Below are 20,832 nucleotides of genomic sequence, written 5' to 3'. Positions count from 1 at the left end.
CATCCTCCAATCAGGGATTCCTTCCCAGAACTCTCTATTAGGTAACCAATCCCAGCAGTCCCCTGTATTGTCCTATGGTATCCACAGCTGCCACTCAAAGGATCCTGAGGGCTAGGACTCCGGAAGTCCCACCCCCAATGCAAATCTAGAACCTCCGAACATATGGCACGTTCGTCCCGCCGGAAGTGCATCAACCTACTTCCGCCCGCTCCACCGGCTCCCTGTATGTCCGTCCGAAAGAAAGTCTCCCTCCTGGCGTCCCCGGATGTCTGCATTGGTTCCAGACGCGGGTGTTACAGTATGGTTTCCCCGCCGCAATGTCACAGGAAGTCCGGGTCCACGGGCCGGAGTGGCGTAACGTCACTTCCGGTTAGATGTTTAATGCAGGAATATGATCCTTTGTGCGTTCCAAAACACTCCATCAATTAATAGAATAGAATCTCACTGAGATCATTCATAATTGGAATAGTTTGTGATTGAACTACAATAAAACATATTTAAAATCAATACATAATTCAAGAAACAATTAAAACAATGATTGTTTAAAAAGACTCATATGGAATAAAATCATGACTCTCATAATAATGGGTCCTAAATGGCAATACATAGTAAAAATGACTTGAAACATTTATCAAAATGACTTAAAAATTACTTAAGAAAAATTATAAAAACCATTTCAGTTCAAAGTCATTATTAATTCCATGTGGCTGCAATGTATCAAAATCAAAAATGCATTGCATCTCACACTTGGCTAAGAGAGAGGCAGTATCCCTTTGTCGTTGATTACACCTTACTAATTTGATGCCCGCAAATCATTAATAATGACTTTGAACTGAAATGGTTTTTATAATTTTTCTTAAGTAATTTTTAAGTCATTTTGATAAATGTTTCAAGTCATTTTTACTATGTATTGCCATTTAGGACCCATTATTATGAGAGTCATGATTTTATTCCATATGAGTCTTTTTAAACAATCATTGTTTTAATTGTTTCTTGAATTATGTATTGATTTTAAATATGTTTTATTGTAGTTCAATCACAAACTATTCCAATTATGAACGATCTCAGTGAGATTCTATTCTATTAATTGATGGAGTGTTTTGGAACGCACAAAGGATCGTATTCCTGCATTAAACATCTAATCGGAAGTGACGTTACGCCACTCCGGCCCGTGGACCCGGACTTCCTGTGACATTGCGGCGGGGAAACCATACTGTAACACCCGCGTCTGGAACCAATGCGGACATCCGGGGACGCCAGGAGGGAGACTTTCTTTCGGACGGACATACAGGGAGCCGGTGGTGCGGGCGGAAGTAGGTTGATGCACTTCCGGCGGGACGAACGTGCCATATGTTCGGAGGTTCTAGATTTGCATTGGGGGTGGGACTTCCGTAGTCCTAGCCCTCAGGATCCTTTGAGTGACAGCTGTGGATACCATAGGACAATACAGGGGACTGCTGGGATTGGTTACCTAATAGAGAGTTCTGGGAAGGAATCCCTGATTGGAGGATGGGGGTTTATAAGGAAGCTCAGAATGAAAGCTTCCATACACTGCCTTGAGAAAGACCCATAGCATTTTGGGTTGAAACGCGTCGGCTGTACTTTGGACCCCTTTGTTCCAGTGGGAGATAGACTGTTCCAGTGACCAGACGAATGCACCTGATGGTCCACCCGGGAGGACTACTGCGGTGATTATTCAAACAACACGCTTTTGTTGAGGACTGTTTTACACCAGTCCTCATATCATTCTGGTAATTGTTACATCTACAGCATCTCTAACAGAACAGGGGAACATAGCATTGTTTTTCACTGTGTTTTATATCTTGGGTATGTCATTAAACAAATACTGTACTACACATGATTATTCTTATTTATTCTCTCCACATGCGCTGAGATCAATATACGCAACAGTGGGAGGAACCTTTGTGGATTCGTTATCAGGAACGTACCATACTTTGATATTTCATTGTGACATATTGTATAAGTGGCGCCTGGTAACAAACTCAGTCTAATTTTCTTTTGTACTCTGAGCACTTTGCCCAAAAGAGGGGGTGGTTAGGGGAACAGGATCGCTCCCAACAGGCTCCTCCAGGACATCCCACTCTGGCAGGTATTGGTCCCTCTGCATCTCACAGATGTTGCGTAGAACACAGCGAGCAGCAACAACATCAGTCACAAAATAAATGTCCACATCATTGTGCTTTAGTAGATAGTGCCAAAGTCCCTTCAGCCATCCAAATGCGTTCTCCACCACCATTTGGGCAGAACTGAGGGCATGGGTGTAATGGATATTCTCCAGTGAAAGCTGAACCTGTTGGCTGTATCCTTTTAAAAGCCACCTCCGTAATAGGTATGCGGCATCCCCAATTATATGAACAGGTATCTCCACACCGTCCACAAACTTTGACATCTACAAAAGAAAACTGTTTTAATAAATATTATATGCACAACAGCTGTATACTTTTGTAACATGTACTCGTCACTGATATCAATACAAGTATCTGGCCCATATTCTTGCATAATATATTTGTAACACATTACAGTACACATGGAGAACTTGTGAAGGGATGTAGTTAGAATACCGACACTGGGATCCTGACCGCCATAGTTTGGGCTCTTCTGCATGACACCCTAAAACCATTTACAACATTATTTCAGTGTATACATTGCTTACTACCAAGAATCACTTCAACTGTTCTGTAACTACACATCCCAGCATGCCCCTAAACCAAAAACAATGCCAAGGCATGCTGGGATGTGAAGTTCCAATACAGCTGCAGGGCCACTAGTTTGATAAAATATCCTTGCTTGCAGAGGTGCCAATGTAAATACAGTTTGCTCATAGAAGCAAATCAGAATAGCACATATGTTTACCTCACGAGGAAACAGCAACCCATTTTGTCTCTCCTCCGCAATCTTGAACAGATACGAATTGGCTAGCACACGAGCATCATGTTCACGATCAAGCCAGCCAATAAAGACATCAATAAAGCTGGAAAATACAGATATTATATTGTTACAAATATACACATATGGTACCTTTACACTGCATGCAAGTATAAATCAAAATAAAAAAATATGAAAGTGACTTACCAATATCTATGGTCAACGACCGCTTGCAGAATAATTGAATACCACCCCTTCCTTTTGTGGTAGTCAGCTGGGCTGGGTGTATACCATGGTGCTCCTTTTATTAGTGTCAATTGTTGCACCCATTAATAGGTTGCTAGAAATATCCTCTATATATCTTTTGATTACAGAGCATACCGTACTAAGAGTATAAGCCCTGTAATATACAAGTTACAGGACTATTTGTGTTACATATTTGGCAGCTCTATTCTTTTGCATACATATGTATGACACCTCTTGATGCTTAATGGTTACACTGGTGGACTAATTGCATCTTCTATTGGGTACATATGAATGGTTATTTGCACGATTTGCTGTACCCATTATGTTAATCTTTCACAAAATACTGGTGATTTAACCGTATTTCCAATTGGGTACATATGAATGGCTTTCTGTACTAGTTTTTGTTTGGAGACATCCATTGTGATAATCCACATAATACATGACCATTGTACTGTACCTAGTATTTGAACTTGTGGTCCATATTGTTACACGTATGTTCAGTATATGCATTTTTTTACTGTGAGTATCCATTACCCTTTCCTAAGTGCTCACTTTCTATCAAAGTTAAGTGTTAATAGAGGCAAGCATAATATCTGCGGACACTGGGGATGCCCAATCTCATCTGATCTTGGAAGCTAAGCACTGGAGGGCCAGGTCAGTACTTGGAACACCCTGGTACTGCAAAAAATTGCTGCCTACTTTTATATCACCAACAAAGAGCACCATCTGGCACTTCAGTTTTTATGACCTATGATTCAATTCCCTGTAATACATTTTCCCCATGGGATTTATGCAGAAAAAATGATGGTCATATATTTCACAGCATAAGAACATCATTATAGCTATAACTTGACTATATAGCGACCACAAAATGTACTTTCCAGCTCATTATGGATTGTAGCATTTGCGCTACTAATTGTGTATTTTAATTTTTTCATATATTTTCGCTGTGTTATTGATTCACATATTGGCATTAATGGAGCTCATATAATTAGTTTTAATGAGACTTTATTACAAATTTGATCTTATCGGTTACTTGAATTAGAACACAATAGTCCATCTGAATTACAGTGCTCCCGAATAAGAGTCTTCTACTTTCTATATCTCTCTCACACAATATTATGTGCACCACGAGACTGTTGGCATTTGAGTACTTTACCAGCGCAGTCAGGATCACCTCATGAGCTATGTTTCAATCAGTAGGCACACACCGGAAAGCTCTTTGTGGTATAACTTGTTTATATAATGAAGCTAGAACTGATCATAAATAATACAAACTAGAGATGAGCGGGTTCGGTTTCTCTGAATCCGAACCCGCCCGAACTTCATGTTTTTTTACACGGGTCCGAGCGACTCGGATCTTCCCGCCTTGCTTGGTTAACCCGAGCGCGCCCGAACGTCATCATCACGCTGTCGGATTCTCGCGAGGCTCGGATTCTATCGCGAGACTCGGATTCTATATAAGGAGCGGCGCGTCGCGGCCATTTTCACACGTGCATTGAGATTGATAGGGAGAGGACGTGGCTGGCGTCCTCTCCGTTTAGAAATTAAAATAGATAGGAGAGTGAGAGTGAGACACTTCATTTACTTACTGGAGCTTAGGAGGAGTTATACTAGTGACTGATGACCAGTGACCTGACCACCAGTGCAGTTTTATAATTTATTATTATTTAATAATCCGTTCTGTTCTTGTTCTCTGCCTGAAAAAAACGATACACAGTGACTCAGTCACACTCACATACCATATCTGTGCTCAGCCCAGTGTGCTGCATCATCTATGTATAATATCTGACTGTGCTCACACAGCTTAATTGTGGGGGAGACTGGGGAGCAGTTATAGGTTATAGCAGGAGCCAGGAGTACATATTAAACAGTGCACACTTTTGCTGCCAGAGTGCCACTGCCAGTGTGACTGACCACTGACCACTGTGACCAGTGACCTGACCACACTGACCACCAGTATAGTATATTGTGATTGAATGTCTGCCTGAAAAAGTACACTCGTCGTGTGACTTGTGTGGTGTTTTTTTATTCTATAAAAATTAAAAAACTCATTCTGCTGACAGACAGTGTCCACTCCAGCAGGTCCGTCATTATATAATATATACCTGTCCGGCTGCAGTAGTGATATATATATATTTTTTATATCATTATTTATCATCCAGTCTACTAGCAGCAGACACAGTACGGTAGTTCACGGCTGTAGCTACCTCTGTGTCGGCACTCGGCAGTCCATCCATAATTGTATACCACCTACCCGTGGTTTTTTTTTTCTTTCTTCTTTATACATACATACTACATCTCATTATCATCCAGTCTATATTAGCAGCAGACACAGTACAGTACGGTAGTCCACGGCTGTAGCTACCTCTGTGTCGGCACTCGGCAGTCCATCCATAATTGTATACCACCTACCCGTGGTTTTTTTTTTCTTTCTTCTTTATACATACTACATCTCATTATCAACCAGTCTATATTAGCAGCAGACACAGTATGGTAGTTCACGGCTGTAGCTACCTCTGTGTCGGCACTCGGCAGTCCATCCATAATTGTATACCACCTACCCGTGGTTTTTTCTTTCTTTCTTCTTTATACATACATACTACATCTCATTATCATCCAGTCTATATTAGCAGCAGACACAGTACAGTACGGTAGTCCACGGCTGTAGCTACCTCTGTGTCGGCACTCGGCAGTCCATCCATAATTGTATACCACCTACCCGTGGTTTTTTTTTTCTTTCTTCTTTATACATACTACATCTCATTATCATCCAGTCTATATTAGCAGCAGACACAGTACAGTACGGTAGTCCACGGCTGTAGCTACCTCTGTGTCGGCACTCGGCACTCGGCAGTCCATCCATAATTGTATACCACCTACCCGTGTTTTTTTTTTCTTTCTTCTTTATACATACTACATCTCATTATCAACCAGTCTATATTAGCAGCAGACACAGTACAGTACGGTAGTCCACGGCTGTATCTACCTCTGTGTCGGCACTCGGCAGTCCATCCATAATTGTATACCACCTACCCGTGGTTTTTTTTTTCTTTCTTCTTTATACATACTACATCTCATTATCATCCAGTCTATATTAGCAGCAGACACAGTACAGTACGGTAGTCCACGGCTGTAGCTACCTCTGTGTCGGCACTCGGCAGTCCATCCATAATTGTATACCACCTACCCGTGTTTTTTTTTTTCTTTCTTCTTTATACATACTACATCTCATTATCAACCAGTCTATATTAGCAGCAGACCCAGTACAGTACGGTAGTCCACGGCTGTAGCTACCTCTGTGTCGGCACTCGGCAGTCCATCCATAATTGTATACCACCTACCCGTGGTTTTTTTTTTCTTTCTTCTTTATACATACTACATCTCATTATCATCCAGTCTATATTAGCAGCAGACACAGTACAGTACGGTAGTCCACGGCTGTAGCTACCTCTGTGTCGGCACTCGGCAGTCCATCCATAATTGTATACCACCTACCCGTGGTTTTTTTTTTTTTCTTCTTTATACATACTACATCTCATTATCATCCAGTCTATATTAGCAGCAGACACAGTACAGTACGGTAGTCCACGGCTGTAGCTACCTCTGTGTCGGCACTCGGCAGTCCATCCATAAGTATACTAGTATCCATCCATCTCCATTGTTTACCTGAGGTGCCTTTTAGTTGTGCCTATTAAAATATGGAGAACAAAAATGTTGAGGTTCCAAAATTAGGGAAAGATCAAGATCCACTTCCACCTCGTGCTGAAGCTGCTGCCACTAGTCATGGCCGAGACGATGAAATGCCAGCAACGTCGTCTGCCAAGGCCGATGCCCAATGTCATAGTACAGAGCATGTCAAATCCAAAACACCAAATATCAGTAAAAAAAGGACTCCAAAACCTAAAATAAAATTGTCGGAGGAGAAGCGTAAACTTGCCAATATGCCATTTACCACATGGAGTGGCAAGGAACGGCTGAGGCCCTGGCCTATGTTCATGGCTAGTGGTTCAGCTTCACATGAGGATGGAAGCACTCAGCCTCTCGCTAGAAAACTGAAAAGACTCAAGCTGGCAAAAGCACAGCAAAGAACTGTGCGTTCTTCGAAATCCCAAATCCACAAGGAGAGTCCAATTGTGTCGGTTGCGATGCCTGACCTTCCCAACACTGGACGTGAAGAGCATGCGCCTTCCACCATTTGCACGCCCCCTGCAAGTGCTGGAAGGAGCACCCGCAGTCCAGTTCCTGATAGTCAGATTGAAGATGTCAGTGTTGAAGTACACCAGGATGAGGAGGATATGGGTGTTGCTGGCGCTGGGGAGGAAATTGACCAGGAGGATTCTGATGGTGAGGTGGTTTGTTTAAGTCAGGCACCCGGGGAGACACCTGTTGTCCGTGGGAGGAATATGGCCGTTGACATGCCTGGTGAAAATACCAAAAAAATCAGCTCTTCAGTGTGGAGGTATTTCAACAGAAAAGCGGACAACAGGTGTCAAGCCGTGTGTTGCCTTTGTCAAGCTGTAATAAGTAGGGGTAAGGACGTTAACCACCTCGGAACATCCTCCCTTATACGTCACCTGCAGCGCATTCATAATAAGTCAGTGACAAGTTCAAAAACTTTGGGCGACAGCGGAAGCAGTCCACTGACCAGTAAATCCCTTCCTCTTGTAACCAAGCTCACGCAAACCACCCCACCAACTCCCTCAGTGTCAATTTCCTCCTTCCCCAGGAATGCCAATAGTCCTGCAGGCCATGTCACTGGCAATTCTGACGAGTCCTCTCCTGCCTGGGATTCCTCCGATGCATCCTTGCGTGTAACGCCTACTGCTGCTGGCGCTGCTGTTGTTGCTGCTGGGAGTCGATGGTCATCCCAGAGGGGAAGTCGTAAGCCCACTTGTACTACTTCCAGTAAGCAATTGACTGTCCAACAGTCCTTTGCGAGGAAGATGAAATATCACAGCAGTCATCCTGCTGCAAAGCGGATAACTGAGGCCTTGACAACTATGTTGGTGTTAGACGTGCGTCCGGTATCCGCCGTTAGTTCACAGGGAACTAGACAATTTATTGAGGCAGTGTGCCCCCGTTACCAAATACCATCTAGGTTCCACTTCTCTAGGCAGGCGATACCGAGAATGTACACGGACGTCAGAAAAAGACTCACCAGTGTCCTAAAAAATGCAGTTGTACCCAATGTCCACTTAACCACGGACATGTGGACAAGTGGAGCAGGGCAGGGTCAGGACTATATGACTGTGACAGCCCACTGGGTAGATGTATGGACTCCCGCCGCAAGAACAGCAGCGGCGGCACCAGTAGCAGCATCTCGCAAACGCCAACTCTTTCCTAGGCAGGCTACGCTTTGTATCACCGCTTTCCAGAATACGCACACAGCTGAAAACCTCTTACGGCAACTGAGGAAGATCATTGCGGAATGGCTTACCCCAATTGGACTCTCCTGTGGATTTGTGGCATCGGACAACGCCAGCAATATTGTGTGTGCATTAAATATGGGCAAATTCCAGCACGTCCCATGTTTTGCACATACCTTGAATTTGGTGGTGCAGAATTTTTAAAAAAACGACAGGGGCGTGCAAGAGATGCTGTCGGTGGCCAGAAGAATTGCGGGACACTTTCGGCGTACAGGCACCACGTACAGAAGACTGGAGCACCACCAAAAACTACTGAACCTGCCCTGCCATCATCTGAAGCAAGAAGTGGTAACGAGGTGGAATTCAACCCTCTATATGCTTCAGAGGTTGGAGGAGCAGCAAAAGGCCATTCAAGCCTATACAATTGAGCACGATATAGGAGGTGGAATGCACCTGTCTCAAGTGCAGTGGAGAATGATTTCAACGTTGTGCAAGGTTCTGATGCCCTTTGAACTTGCCACACGTGAAGTCAGTTCAGACACTGCCAGCCTGAGTCAGGTCATTCCCCTCATCAGGCTTTTGCAGAAGAAGCTGGAGACATTGAAGGAGGAGCTAACACGGAGCGATTCCGCTAGGCATGTGGGACTTGTGGATGGAGCCCTTAATTCGCTTAACAAGGATTCACGGGTGGTCAATCTGTTGAAATCAGAGCACTACATTTTGGCCACCGTGCTCGATCCTAGATTTAAAGCCTACCTTGGATCTCTCTTTCCGGCAGACACAAGTCTGCTGGGGTTGAAAGACCTGCTGGTGAGAAAATTGTCAAGTCAAGCGGAACGCGTCCTGTCAACATCTCCTCCTTCACATTCTCCCGCAACTGGGGGTGCGAGGAAAAGGCTCAGAATTCCGAGCCCACCCGCTGGCGGTGATGCAGGGCAGTCTGGAGCGACTGCTGATGCTGACATCTGGTCCGGACTGAAGGACCTGACAACGATTATGGACATGTCGTCTACTGTCACTGCATATGATTCTCTCACCATTGAAAGAATGGTGGAGGATTATATGAGTGACCGCATCCAAGTAGGCACGTCACACAGTCCGTACTTATACTGGCAGGAAAAAGAGGCAATTTGGAGGCCCTTGCACAAACTGGCTTTATTCTACCTAAGTTGCCCTCCCACTAGTGTGTGCTCCGAAAGAGTGTTTAGTGCCGCCGCTCACCTTGTCAGCAATCGGCGTACGAGGTTACATCCAGAAAATGTGGAGAAGATGATGTTCATTAAAATGAATTATAATCAATTCCTCCGTGGAGACATTGACCAGCAGCAATTGCCTCCACAAAGTACACAGGGAGCTGAGATGGTGGATTCCAGTGGGGACGAATTGATAATCTGTGAGGAGGGGGATGTACACGGTGATATATCGGAGGATGATGATGAGGTGGACATCTTGCCTCTGTAGAGCCAGTTTGTGCAAGGAGAGATTAATTGCTTCTTTTTTGGTGGGGGTCCAAACCAACCCGTCATTTCAGTCACAGTCGTGTGGCAGACCCTGTCACTGAAATGATGGGTTGGTTAAAGTGTGCATGTCCTGTTTATACAACATAAGGGTGGGTGGGAGGGCCCAAGGACAATTCCATCTTGCACCTCTTTTTTCTTTAATTTTTCTTTGCGTCATGTGCTGTTTGGGGAGGGTTTTTTGGAAGGGACATCCTGCGTGACACTGCAGTGCCACTCCTAGATGGGCCCGGTGTTTGTGTCGGCCATTAGGGTCGCTTATCTTACTCACACAGCTACCTCATTGCGCCTCTTTTTTTCTTTGCGTCATGTGCTGTTTGGGGAGGGTTTTTTGGAAGGGACATCCTGCGTGACACTGCAGTGACACTCCTGGATGGGCCCGGTGTTTGTGTCGGCCACTAGGGTCGCTTATCTTACTCACACAGCTACCTCATTGCGCCTCTTTTTTTCTTTGCGTCATGTGCTGTTTGGGGAGGGTTTTTTGGAAGGGACATCCTGCGTGACACTGCAGTGACACTCCTAGATGGGCCCGGTGTTTGTGTCGGCCACTAGGGTCGCTTATCTTACTCACACAGCTACCTCATTGCGCCTCTTTTTTTCTTTGCGTCATGTGCTGTTTGGGGAGGGTTTTTTGGAAGGGACATCCTGCGTGACACTGCAGTGACACTCCTAGATGGGCCCGGTGTTTGTGTCGGCCACTAGGGTCGCTTATCTTACTCACACAGCTACCTCATTGCGCCTCTTTTTTTCTTTGCGTCATGTGCTGTTTGGGGAGGGTTTTTTGGAAGGGACATCCTGCGTGACACTGCAGTGACACTCCTAGATGGGCCCGGTGTTTGTGTCGGCCACTAGGGTCGCTTATCTTACTCACACAGCTACCTCATTGCGCCTCTTTTTTTCTTTGCGTCATGTGCTGTTTGGGGAGGGTTTTTTGGAAGGGACATCCTGCGTGACACTGCAGTGACACTCCTAGATGGGCCCGGTGTTTGTGTCGGCCACTAGGGTCGCTTATCTTACTCACACAGCTACCTCATTGCGCCTCTTTTTTTCTTTGCGTCATGTGCTGTTTGGGGAGGGTTTTTTGGAAGGGACATCCTGCGTGACACTGCAGTGACACTCCTAGATGGGCCCGGTGTTTGTGTCGGCCACTAGGGTCGCTTATCTTACTCACACAGCTACCTCATTGCGCCTCTTTTTTTCTTTGCGTCATGTGCTGTTTGGGGAGGGTTTTTTGGAAGGGACATCCTGCGTGACACTGCAGTGACACTCCTGGATGGGCCCGGTGTTTGTGTCGGCCACTAGGGTCGCTTATCTTACTCACACAGCTACCTCATTGCGCCTCTTTTTTTCTTTGCGTCATGTGCTGTTTGGGGAGGGTTTTTTGGAAGGGACATCCTGCGTGACACTGCAGTGACACTCCTAGATGGGCCCGGTGTTTGTGTCGGCCACTAGGGTCGCTTATCTTACTCACACAGCTACCTCATTGCGCCTCTTTTTTTCTTTGCGTCATGTGCTGTTTGGGGAGGGTTTTTTGGAAGGGACATCCTGCGTGACACTGCAGTGACACTCCTAGATGGGCCCGGTGTTTGTGTCGGCCACTAGGGTCGCTTATCTTACTCACACAGCTACCTCATTGCGCCTCTTTTTTTCTTTGCGTCATGTGCTGTTTGGGGAGGGTTTTTTAGAAGGGACATCCTGCGTGACACTGCAGTGACACTCCTAGATGGGCCCGGTGTTTGTGTCGGCCACTAGGGTCGCTTATCTTACTCACACAGCTACCTCATTGCGCCTCTTTTTTTCTTTGCGTCATGTGCTGTTTGGGGAGGGTTTTTTGAAAGGGACATCCTGCGTGACACTGCAGTGACACTCCTAGATGGGCCCGGTGTTTGTGTCGGCCACTAGGGTCGCTTAGCTTAGTCATCCAGCGACCTAGGTGCAAATTTTAGGACTAAAAATAATATTGTGAGGTGTGAGGTATTCAGAATAGACTGAAAATGAGTGTAAATTATGGTTTTTGAGGTTAATAATACTATGGGATCAAAATGACCCCCAAATTCTATGATTTAAGCTGTTTTTTAGTGTTTTTTGAAAAAAACACCCGAATCCAAAACACACCCGAATCCGACAAAAAAAATTCGGTGAGGTTTTGCCAAAACGCGGTCGAACCCAAAACACGGCCGCGGAACCGAACCCAAAACCAAAACACAAAACCCGAAAAATTTCCGGCGCTCATCTCTAATACAAACTGATAACTAGAACAGGATAACTGTGTATGAGCAGCAATCACTGTATGCTTCATATCTCTACTTCATGTCACCTTCAGAACACAGTAACAAACAAGTATGTAAGACATACATCACAGACTGTAAAACACATAAACCCATATAGGACCTGCTGTCCCTCCTGTGTAATTACACATCAAATCTCACTCTATTGCAGTTTCTCAACACCCCTTCTCAATAGGTGAGACTTGATCCATGAGACCCATCTTTCTAGATAGTCTGTGATGTCTTTCTCCAGCCAATGTCTGTTGGCCAATATTCCAAGTTAAGAAGACTATGTTCCTGTAGATCCTTCAAGAAGTGGTACTTCACATCAATGTGCTTGGTCCTTGGATTTACAAGTTCTGTTAGTGCTAATGCGAGACATCCTTGATTATCTTCAAAGATTTCTGTTGGTTCTACTTGTTGCTGTCCCAATTCAGCTAACAATTGACTCAGTCTTATTAGCTCTTGATTTGCTTGAGCTGCCGCAACATACTCTGCTTCTGTGGAAGAAAGTGTTAGGCATGATTGCTTCCTACTTGTCCAACTGATCAGTCCTTCACCAAGTAGAAATAGGTAGCCACTTGTGGACTTTCTGTTGGTAGAGTCTCCAGCCCAATCTGCATCTACGTATCCAATCAGATTACACTTTCTGCTTGCTGGAAGTTTAAGTCCTAAACCGATGGGTCCCTTTAAGTAACATATTACTCTTTTCATGGCATTCCAGTCCATCTGACTTGGCTTGGAGACCTTTCTGCTTAGAATTGCTACTGCTATAGTGATGTCAGGTCTGGTAATAGTGGCAACATACAGCAATTTTCCTATTGCCTTTCTGTACTGGTGATTATCTGGTAATGGTGTACCTTCATTGTACATTTCATTTATGTAGTTGGTCTCCATGGGAGTATTTGGCATCCCAAATTCCTCAATGGCTTCCTGTATCTTTTGTTTCTGGTTTAAGGTAAAGTCACCATTTTCTTCTCTCGCTATTTGAATACCTAAATAGTGTGTTATATTTCCTAGGTCTTTTGTTTTGAATTCCTTGTTCAGAATCTGCAGTAATTCCTCTTTGTCCCCTTCTTGCTCGAAACATACAAGATCATCAACATAGATTAACAGGTAGGTCCACCTGTCAACTATCTCCTTGACATATAAGCAGGGATCTGCTTTTCTTCTCACAAGTCTTCCTGTATGAGTACTTCATTTAGTTTTGTGTTCCGGGCTCTTGCTGCCGGCTTCAGACCATATATACTCTTCTGGAGCTTGCACACTCTGGTCTTTCAGGGTCTTTGAAACCTGGTGGATGTTCCATGTAAATATCCTCCTTTAGCTCACCATGTAAGAACGCTGTCTTTACATTGAAGTGTCTCACCTGCATATCCTTTGCAGCTGCTACTGTAAGTAATGTCCTTATGGTTGTGTGCTTTACTACTGGAGCAAATGTATCATCATAGTCCTCTCCATATTTTTGCAAATATCCTTTGGCTACTAATCTTGCCTTGTATCGCTCCACTTTTCCATCTGTGTTGTATTTGACTTTGAATGTCCATTTGCTGCCTATGATTTTTCTTCCTGCTGTCAGTTCTGTTAGTGTCAATGTCTGATTGTCATGCATGGATTTCATTTATTCTTTTGCTGCTTCTATCCATTTTCCAGCTTTCCTTTCTGGTAAGGCAGATACTTCTTTCCAGGATGTGGGTTTACGTATACTGATGGTACTAGCTTTACATGAGAGACGCACTGGTGCTTTGCCTTTGTTCTCTGTGGTCGAGCACCTTACTTCATCTGTGGTGCACTCCTGCATACCTTTGGTATCTGGTTCGAGGCTGATTTCAACCTCTTGGTCAGTATCTATTGTGATGGTGTCACAAAAGTCAGTGTTGTCTTCTTTATACAGATCTGCTAGAATCATCACTTCATTTCTTAGTTTCTCCACGAAGGTCACACTATTGCTTATGGTTATCATATCTGTCTTTGGGTTCAGAATTCTGTATCCTTTGGAACATTCACTGTATCCAACGAAGATTCCTTCCACTGCGCGGTTCTGCAGTTTACTGCGTATTTCTGCTGGAATATACACAAAAGCTTTACATCCAAAGACTCTTATGTGTTTCACATTAGGTTTCCTGCCATGCCATAATTCATATGGGGTTTTCTCCACTGTTCTTGAGAACAACCTGTTCTGTAAGTATGTGGCTTTCGTTACGGCTTCATTCCAGTATTTGTCAGGTAATCCTGAATCTGTTAACATGCATCTGATCATTTCTGTCAGAGTCCTATTCTTTCTTTCAGCTACCCCATTCTGTTCTGGTGTGTAGGGTACTTTCTTGTGGTGCTCTATACCGAGTCGTCTCAGGAAGTGTTCTATTTTGTGACCCCTGAATTCACCTCCATTGTCGCTATGAAATACTAGTGGATTTCTTTGAAATGTATTTCTAGCCATTGTTACGTAATCATGTAACTTGTCCAGTACTTCATCCTTGCTTTTGATCAGATAAGTAACTGTATATCTGGAGTAGTCATCAGTCAAAGTCACTATATATCTGTTACCGCTTGGTGTACGTACTTGCATTGGGCCACACACGTCGCTGTGTATGAGATCTAGAGGTCTTTGGGCTCTGTTCTCACTTTGTTTTGGAACTGTCATTCTTGTGGCTTTGGCTTTTATACAGCATTCACACCTCATGGTTTTTGAACAGTCTGATACTGTGAGGTCCTTTGTTAGGCCTCTATTTTGTAGTTCCTTAATGCTGTCTGGGCGCCTGTGTCCTAGTCGTCTGTGCCACATGTGAATACAGTCTGTGTGCACGTGTGTGCTTAATCTCACCTGTTGTACCCCAGTGTCTAGATGATACAGGTGTTGTTCTGCTTTGGCTGTGGCTACTGTTTCTGTTCCATTTTGGATAATGCACATTTTATCTTTGAATTTAATGGTAAGTCCTTTATCCGTCAAACACTTTACAGATATTAATCCACCTTCCAATGTGGGAACATATAATACATCTTTAATTGGTATTGTTCTATCACTTCCATTAGCACTGGAGCATATGAGCATACCATGCCCTTTACCTTCCGCAGTGATAACGGTGCCATCTGCAAGATAGATTGTTTCTCTATGACTTGTGTCAATTTCGGTGAAGAAATCTCTGTCGCTAGTCATGTGACTTGTTGCTCCTGAATCTATGTACAAACTAAAGTTCGTATGTGTTACTGTCACTTTAAAAGTTCCACTCCACTTATTTGTGCATATGTCTGTAAGTGCAGTTTTGACTTTCTGTCTTGATCCTTTTAAAAGTAGTTTCTGCTGTTCTCCTTTCCATATAGAGCAGTCCTTTTTTAAATGTCCTATTTTCTTGCATCTAAAGCATGCTTTTGTTTCTTTGTTATGTAGTGTCTGTAACTTTGAGAGATTTTTCATTGTCACTGTCCATGTAATCCTGTGTGATTTCTTTCCTGCGCTGATATTCATCTATAAACCTGTTTTTCACAAAGTCTAGTGTGAGTTCTGTTTGAGGTCTTGTTTCCCAAGCGTTTATCAGTGCTCTGTATGTGTCTGGTAGACTGCACAGAAGTATGGCTACTGTGTGGCTGCATTTGAGCTCTTCTCCTATAGATCTGAGCTGTGCTACTATCTCCAGCAATTTACTTATATGCTCTTGCATAGTCTGTACTTTGCTAAGTCTCATTTGGTACAGTTTTCTTAGCAGGAATAATTTGCTGTTTAAACCAGACTTGCCTACCCTCCCGCATTTAGCGGGAGGCTCCCGATTTTTACTTTAGCCTCCCGCTGCCCCGGAAGCCCTGCTAGTCCTCCCGCTTTTTCCCTGCCCCTCGTGAGATTACAGACTGCACATGTGTGAGACTTGAAAAGCCGTGGGGCAGGCCATGCATGGAAAAAGTAACCGCGCGCTTCAACCCTGTGTGATAGATGGAGGAGTGTGAAGACCCAGGTACCTGTTGCAGGTGCCTGTAAGGCACTGAAGCCAGCCGCTGAGATTCACATAATGGTCTGGGACTGTTAAGGAGACGGGGCGTCACCCAGGTAACCGGAACATGCACGCAGCCATACCCCGGGAGCCGCTAGCGGTGTGAGCATCAGGCTGCGGCGTTGTATTCTGTCCTGAGGCATGCATCTGTCGCCGGCAGGGTCCCGACATGCACACTCTGCCAGTGGCCCCTTCCCCCATATGTTTTTTTTTTTAGTGACCGCTGTCCTTGATCGTGGTCCATCACCCCCCCGCCCCCCTCCTCCGGCATTTTGACGCGATTCGCAGGCCTGTGGGGAGGTGACAGAGGCAATGCATTGCATTTTCCATATAACCTGTTTGGCTCCACCCTCGTCCTATAGGCCCGCGAATCGCGGCAAATTGTGGTGGGGGCGGGGCTTAATTATGCAAAGTTCCATGGTCCCACTGAACAACCTGAAGTCCTGCTGCAAGTTCTGCATTCAAGTCCCAAAGTTCATAGTAAGTAAAAGTACTGTATGTATTTGGGAATGGCATTGCTACCATGTAAATGCATTTGCAACATAATATATATATATATATATATATATATATATGATATTTCCACCTTCGGGGGCAATTATTTTTAATATGGAAAGAATGTATGTAATATATACAGTACATACGCGCATGCAGGGGGGGTTTCCGAGTACCTGGAAACCCCCCCCTGCACACCGATATATCGGCGCAGCTGACTGATTTTTTATTTGTTGAATGGAGGAGCCGGCACTGCAGCTGTGTATGTCCGAATCATGGTAATGTCGTTGGGGGACCTGCAGCGTGCATCTCTCAGCTCCCACTCAGAGTCGGGAGCTGACAGCCGCGTGTGATCTGCTGGGTGGTGCAGGTGGGCGGGCCCAGTGGCGTGTCTTCAATTCTGATGTCCCTCTAGCCTGGGGACAAATTGGCGCAGCGGGATTTCCGGTGGGTAGCCGCTGTCAGAGAGTAAAGCACCGCGCGGCCCGCAGTCAGACAGTGAGTGACAGCAGTGTGGCCGCACAAGGAACTCATCTCAGAAGGCAGAGGAGGCGAGAACTGGACATTGCAGCTAATCGTGTGACTGTGGAGCAGCATGCAGCCTTGCAGGTTTCAATCCCTATCAGTCCCTTGTGTCTCTCTGTCATCTCACTCTAACCCTCCCACTCTCTCTCCCCCACATCTTGCTCTCTTTGAAAGTCTCTCTCACCCCAACATCTCTTGTTCTCCCACACTGCTACTTCCAGCATTCTATGCACTATTACTCCCATCCTATGGTACCTCATGACTACTACACCAAGCTTTCCCCCTGCTTCCCACCACTACTCCTATCCTACCCCTTACTTCCCAATACTACCTACATTCTGCCCCCTGCTCTGCACTACTACTCCCATCCTGCCCCTTACTTCCCACGACTACCTACATCCTGCCCCCTGCTCTGCACTACTACTCGATCTCCCCATGCCCCCTCTCTCTCCTCTGTGCCCCTCTCTCTCTCTCCATGCATCTCTTGCTCTGTCTCACTCCCCATGCTCCCTCTCTCTCTCTCTCTCCCCCATGCCTCTGTCTCTACCCCATGCCACTCTCTGTGCCCATGCCGCGCTCTCCCCCTTGCCTCCCACCCTCTGTACCCCCTTGCCTTTCTCTCTCTCTCTGTGAGATATATATATATATATATATATATATATATATATGTTCAGAGAAATTGCTGCAGCACTCACAGGTCTAATTAATTTGCAGAGCGGATTCACATAGTCTGCATGACTTTTCTCAATCAACGTTTCATTTTATTGTATGAAATTTAGTCAGCATATAAAACATAAGAGGCAGTATCCTACCTTATATAGCAGAAGAATAAAAGCCTTCACCCTAACCATTACCGAGCCCTCCACCCCACGCCATCGGAGTAGCCGCAGTTAAAGTGAGTGGCCACAAGTGTGGATTAAGCTTTGGCATCCGAGGAGGCTCAGGAAAATAACCCTTATCTACACGGCATTATCAAAATACACGCCACCAAAAGGGGAAGTGCACCTACATCCATTGCCACAGTTTATGTGTACGCGGGCACAACAGTGCTTTGGACCGTGTGCAGTGAGTATGAACGAGTGACATTAATGGTGGAACAATTACAACTAATATCAATTAATATAAAACCTCACTTCCCAGTCACCAGCTTTATTTACCCCAGATGGAATTACCGAATGTACACTTTGTTTAAACAACCTCTAGAACCCCAGTACTTATTATCGCAATCCAGTATACTACATCTAAACTTGGAGGATTGCCAGCTTCATTATTGCACTAACTTTACTTGCAAGGATGCAAATAGTTATCTAGTAACAGCGGTTTACATTGTTGCAATTGACAGCGATTTAGAATGTTACTTAATATCATCGCTGAACAGTCTCTGGGAGTCAGCTTATGCTGTTGTAATAACTGTGTTTCCGAGTACTCAATAGAGATATTAAGCTGCATATAATATTCAGTGTTTTATGAAGTAGATGCATTGTTTGAATTTTTATGTAATATGGTGATTTGTGCTTATTAAAACTATTTTTAGAAATTGAACCACCGGTACAATTGATTCACATGCGCGGCCTCTTTGGTTGTTTGTTTAGAGATGGGAGGAATAGTGGGAAGAATAGGGGGAGACGGGTAAAGTAAAGGAAGAATAGGGAGAGATGGGATGAATAGGGGGAAATAGGGGAAGATGGTAGGAATAGTTGGAGACAGGAGGAATAGAAGAGAGATGGGAATTTTGACATGGCTGTCAGTGAGTTCGCTCTCTGGGGACAGGTAATGCCTGTGACACTCAGCACCCAGTTTCTCCCCTTTCTCCTGTCAGCATCTGGAACTTGGTTAAGAGCAGTGGTCCCCAAGCTTTGTTCAATTACGGCGCCCTAGAGTATCTGAGTTTTTTTCATGGCACCCCTAGGCTATGAGTTTATTACTGAGAAATTTAGAAAGAAATATAAAATTAAGTAAATTGTGTTTATATATCTCCTTAGGTTTAATTATGTGGTGGGGAATAAAACTTGCTTATGTTTGTCCAGATATTTGTTTTTGGTTTTGCCTTTTACATTGACCATATATAATTTGAATTAGTCCTTGATCACCAATCCAAGGTACCCCTGCAAGTGTCGTGAGGTACCCCAGGGTGCCACGGTACACAGTTTGAGAACCACTGGGTTAGTGTAAAAGGAAGCCAATCTCTTTCACTGGCCTCACTTAAAAGTAACAAATGTTATTTGCAAGTTGTATATGCAACTTCATACTATAGTTTTCATCGGCCACTGCAGGACACACCCCTAAGTGGCAATAGATACGCCCATAGGTGGAGCTAGACACGCACTTTTGGCGGAACATGATACCCCCTCAGCGGCGCGCGCTGCATACTCCTACCGATTACGATCTCCCTGAAACTACTTTTCAAAAGTAGGCAAGTATGGTTTAAACTGGTTCTCTCATATAGCCTTTGCAGTATATGCCACATGCCCTTTGCAGTGTCTTCTTGATTTACACTATATGAACTTACTGATCATCCTCAACTAATAAGCCTATAGTTGCACGTGCCTGTCTGTTCTTCTTGTCCCATTCCTGGTTATTATCATTTGGTCTGTCTGTAATTATAACTTCCCACAAATCATCTTTAGTCAGCAGCATTTCAACTTTACAATTCCACAGTTGGTAGTTATCATTAGACAGCTTGGTTACTGCCAGTCTAAGATATGTGCTGCTTGCCATCTCATTCTGTTTGTCTGCTGTTCCCCTTTTGTTATAATACTGGGTTTACTCACAGTTGCTGTGCAGATCTCTTAGAGATGTTTGTTGTGCCTTGATCCTTGTAATCTTTACTCCTGGTAACTGGGATCCTCTTGTCTGTGTCTGGGCCCATAACCTGTTGGCATTTGGGTGCTTTACCCACGCAGTCAGGATCACCTCATGAGCTATGTTTCAATCAGTAGGCACACACCGGAAAGCTCTTTGTGGTATAACTTGCTTATATAATGAAGCTGGAACCGATCATAATACAAACTGGTAATCAGAACAGGATAACTGTGTATAAGCAGCAATCACTGCATGCTTCGTCTCTCTCCTTCATGTCACCTTCAGAACACAGGAACAAACATGTATGTAAGACATATATCACAGACTGTAAAACACATAAACCCATACACGACAGCTCCACCTGCTGTCCCTCCTGTGTAATTACACATCAAATCTCACTCTGTTGCAGTTTCTCAACAGAGACATCCTTCCCACTGCTGTTTTCTTAATTGAGCACCCAAGATGAATGCTGCTATCATATGTATCATTGATTTATATATTTTGAACCATATTAAATACATGACTGTTCAGTATGTGCACCAATGTTCACCATTCTTGTTTGTTTTTCCTACAGAGATATTGGAGGTGAAACAATTGAGGTAGAACAGACATGAAAGGAACAAATATGTATAACATTTACTATTAGAATCTAAGGGGTATATTTACAAAGTGGTGGCTTCTGCAAGCCACATTTCCTTGCTGGGTTTTAGCTCAAATTTGAAAGCACCATTAATAATAAGTG

The 20,832-nt window shown here is 44.3% G+C and overlaps 1 protein-coding gene across 1 annotated transcript; it reads right to left on the bottom strand.

Annotated features, from left to right (window-relative positions):
* Window positions 1-2,008: 2,008 nt before the first annotated feature.
* Window positions 2,009-20,384, bottom strand: LOC134934635 (uncharacterized). Its single transcript, XM_063930023.1, has 3 exons — window positions 20,060-20,384; window positions 2,875-2,992; window positions 2,009-2,410 (listed from the first exon to the last, which is right to left on the bottom strand). The coding sequence occupies exons 1-3, from the start codon at window positions 20,155-20,157 to the stop codon at window positions 2,009-2,011; spliced, it is 618 nt and encodes a 205-aa protein (XP_063786093.1). The 5' UTR covers window positions 20,158-20,384.
* Window positions 20,385-20,832: the final 448 nt, after the last annotated feature.

The sequence above is a fragment of the Pseudophryne corroboree genome, chromosome 6, assembly GCF_028390025.1.
Source record: "Pseudophryne corroboree isolate aPseCor3 chromosome 6, aPseCor3.hap2, whole genome shotgun sequence".
In the NCBI taxonomy this organism is placed as follows: domain Eukaryota; kingdom Metazoa; phylum Chordata; class Amphibia; order Anura; family Myobatrachidae; genus Pseudophryne; species Pseudophryne corroboree.
The sequence above is the reverse complement of the archived record's forward strand: the minus strand, read 5'-3'. Positions and strand labels throughout refer to the sequence as shown.

Excerpts from the sequence above, each read along its gene's own strand:
- LOC134934635 (XM_063930023.1), bottom strand. The coding sequence starts at position 20,157 with ATGGGCCCAGACACAGACAAGAGGATCCCAGTTACCAGGAGTAAAGAT. Across the intron at positions 2,993-20,059 it reads AAGAGATCTGCACAGCAACT|CTTTATTGATGTCTTTATTG; the intron begins GTGAGTAAACCC and ends TGTATTTTCCAG. Across the intron at positions 2,411-2,874 it reads GGTTGCTGTTTCCTCGTGAG|ATGTCAAAGTTTGTGGACGG; the intron begins GTAAACATATGT and ends TTTCTTTTGTAG.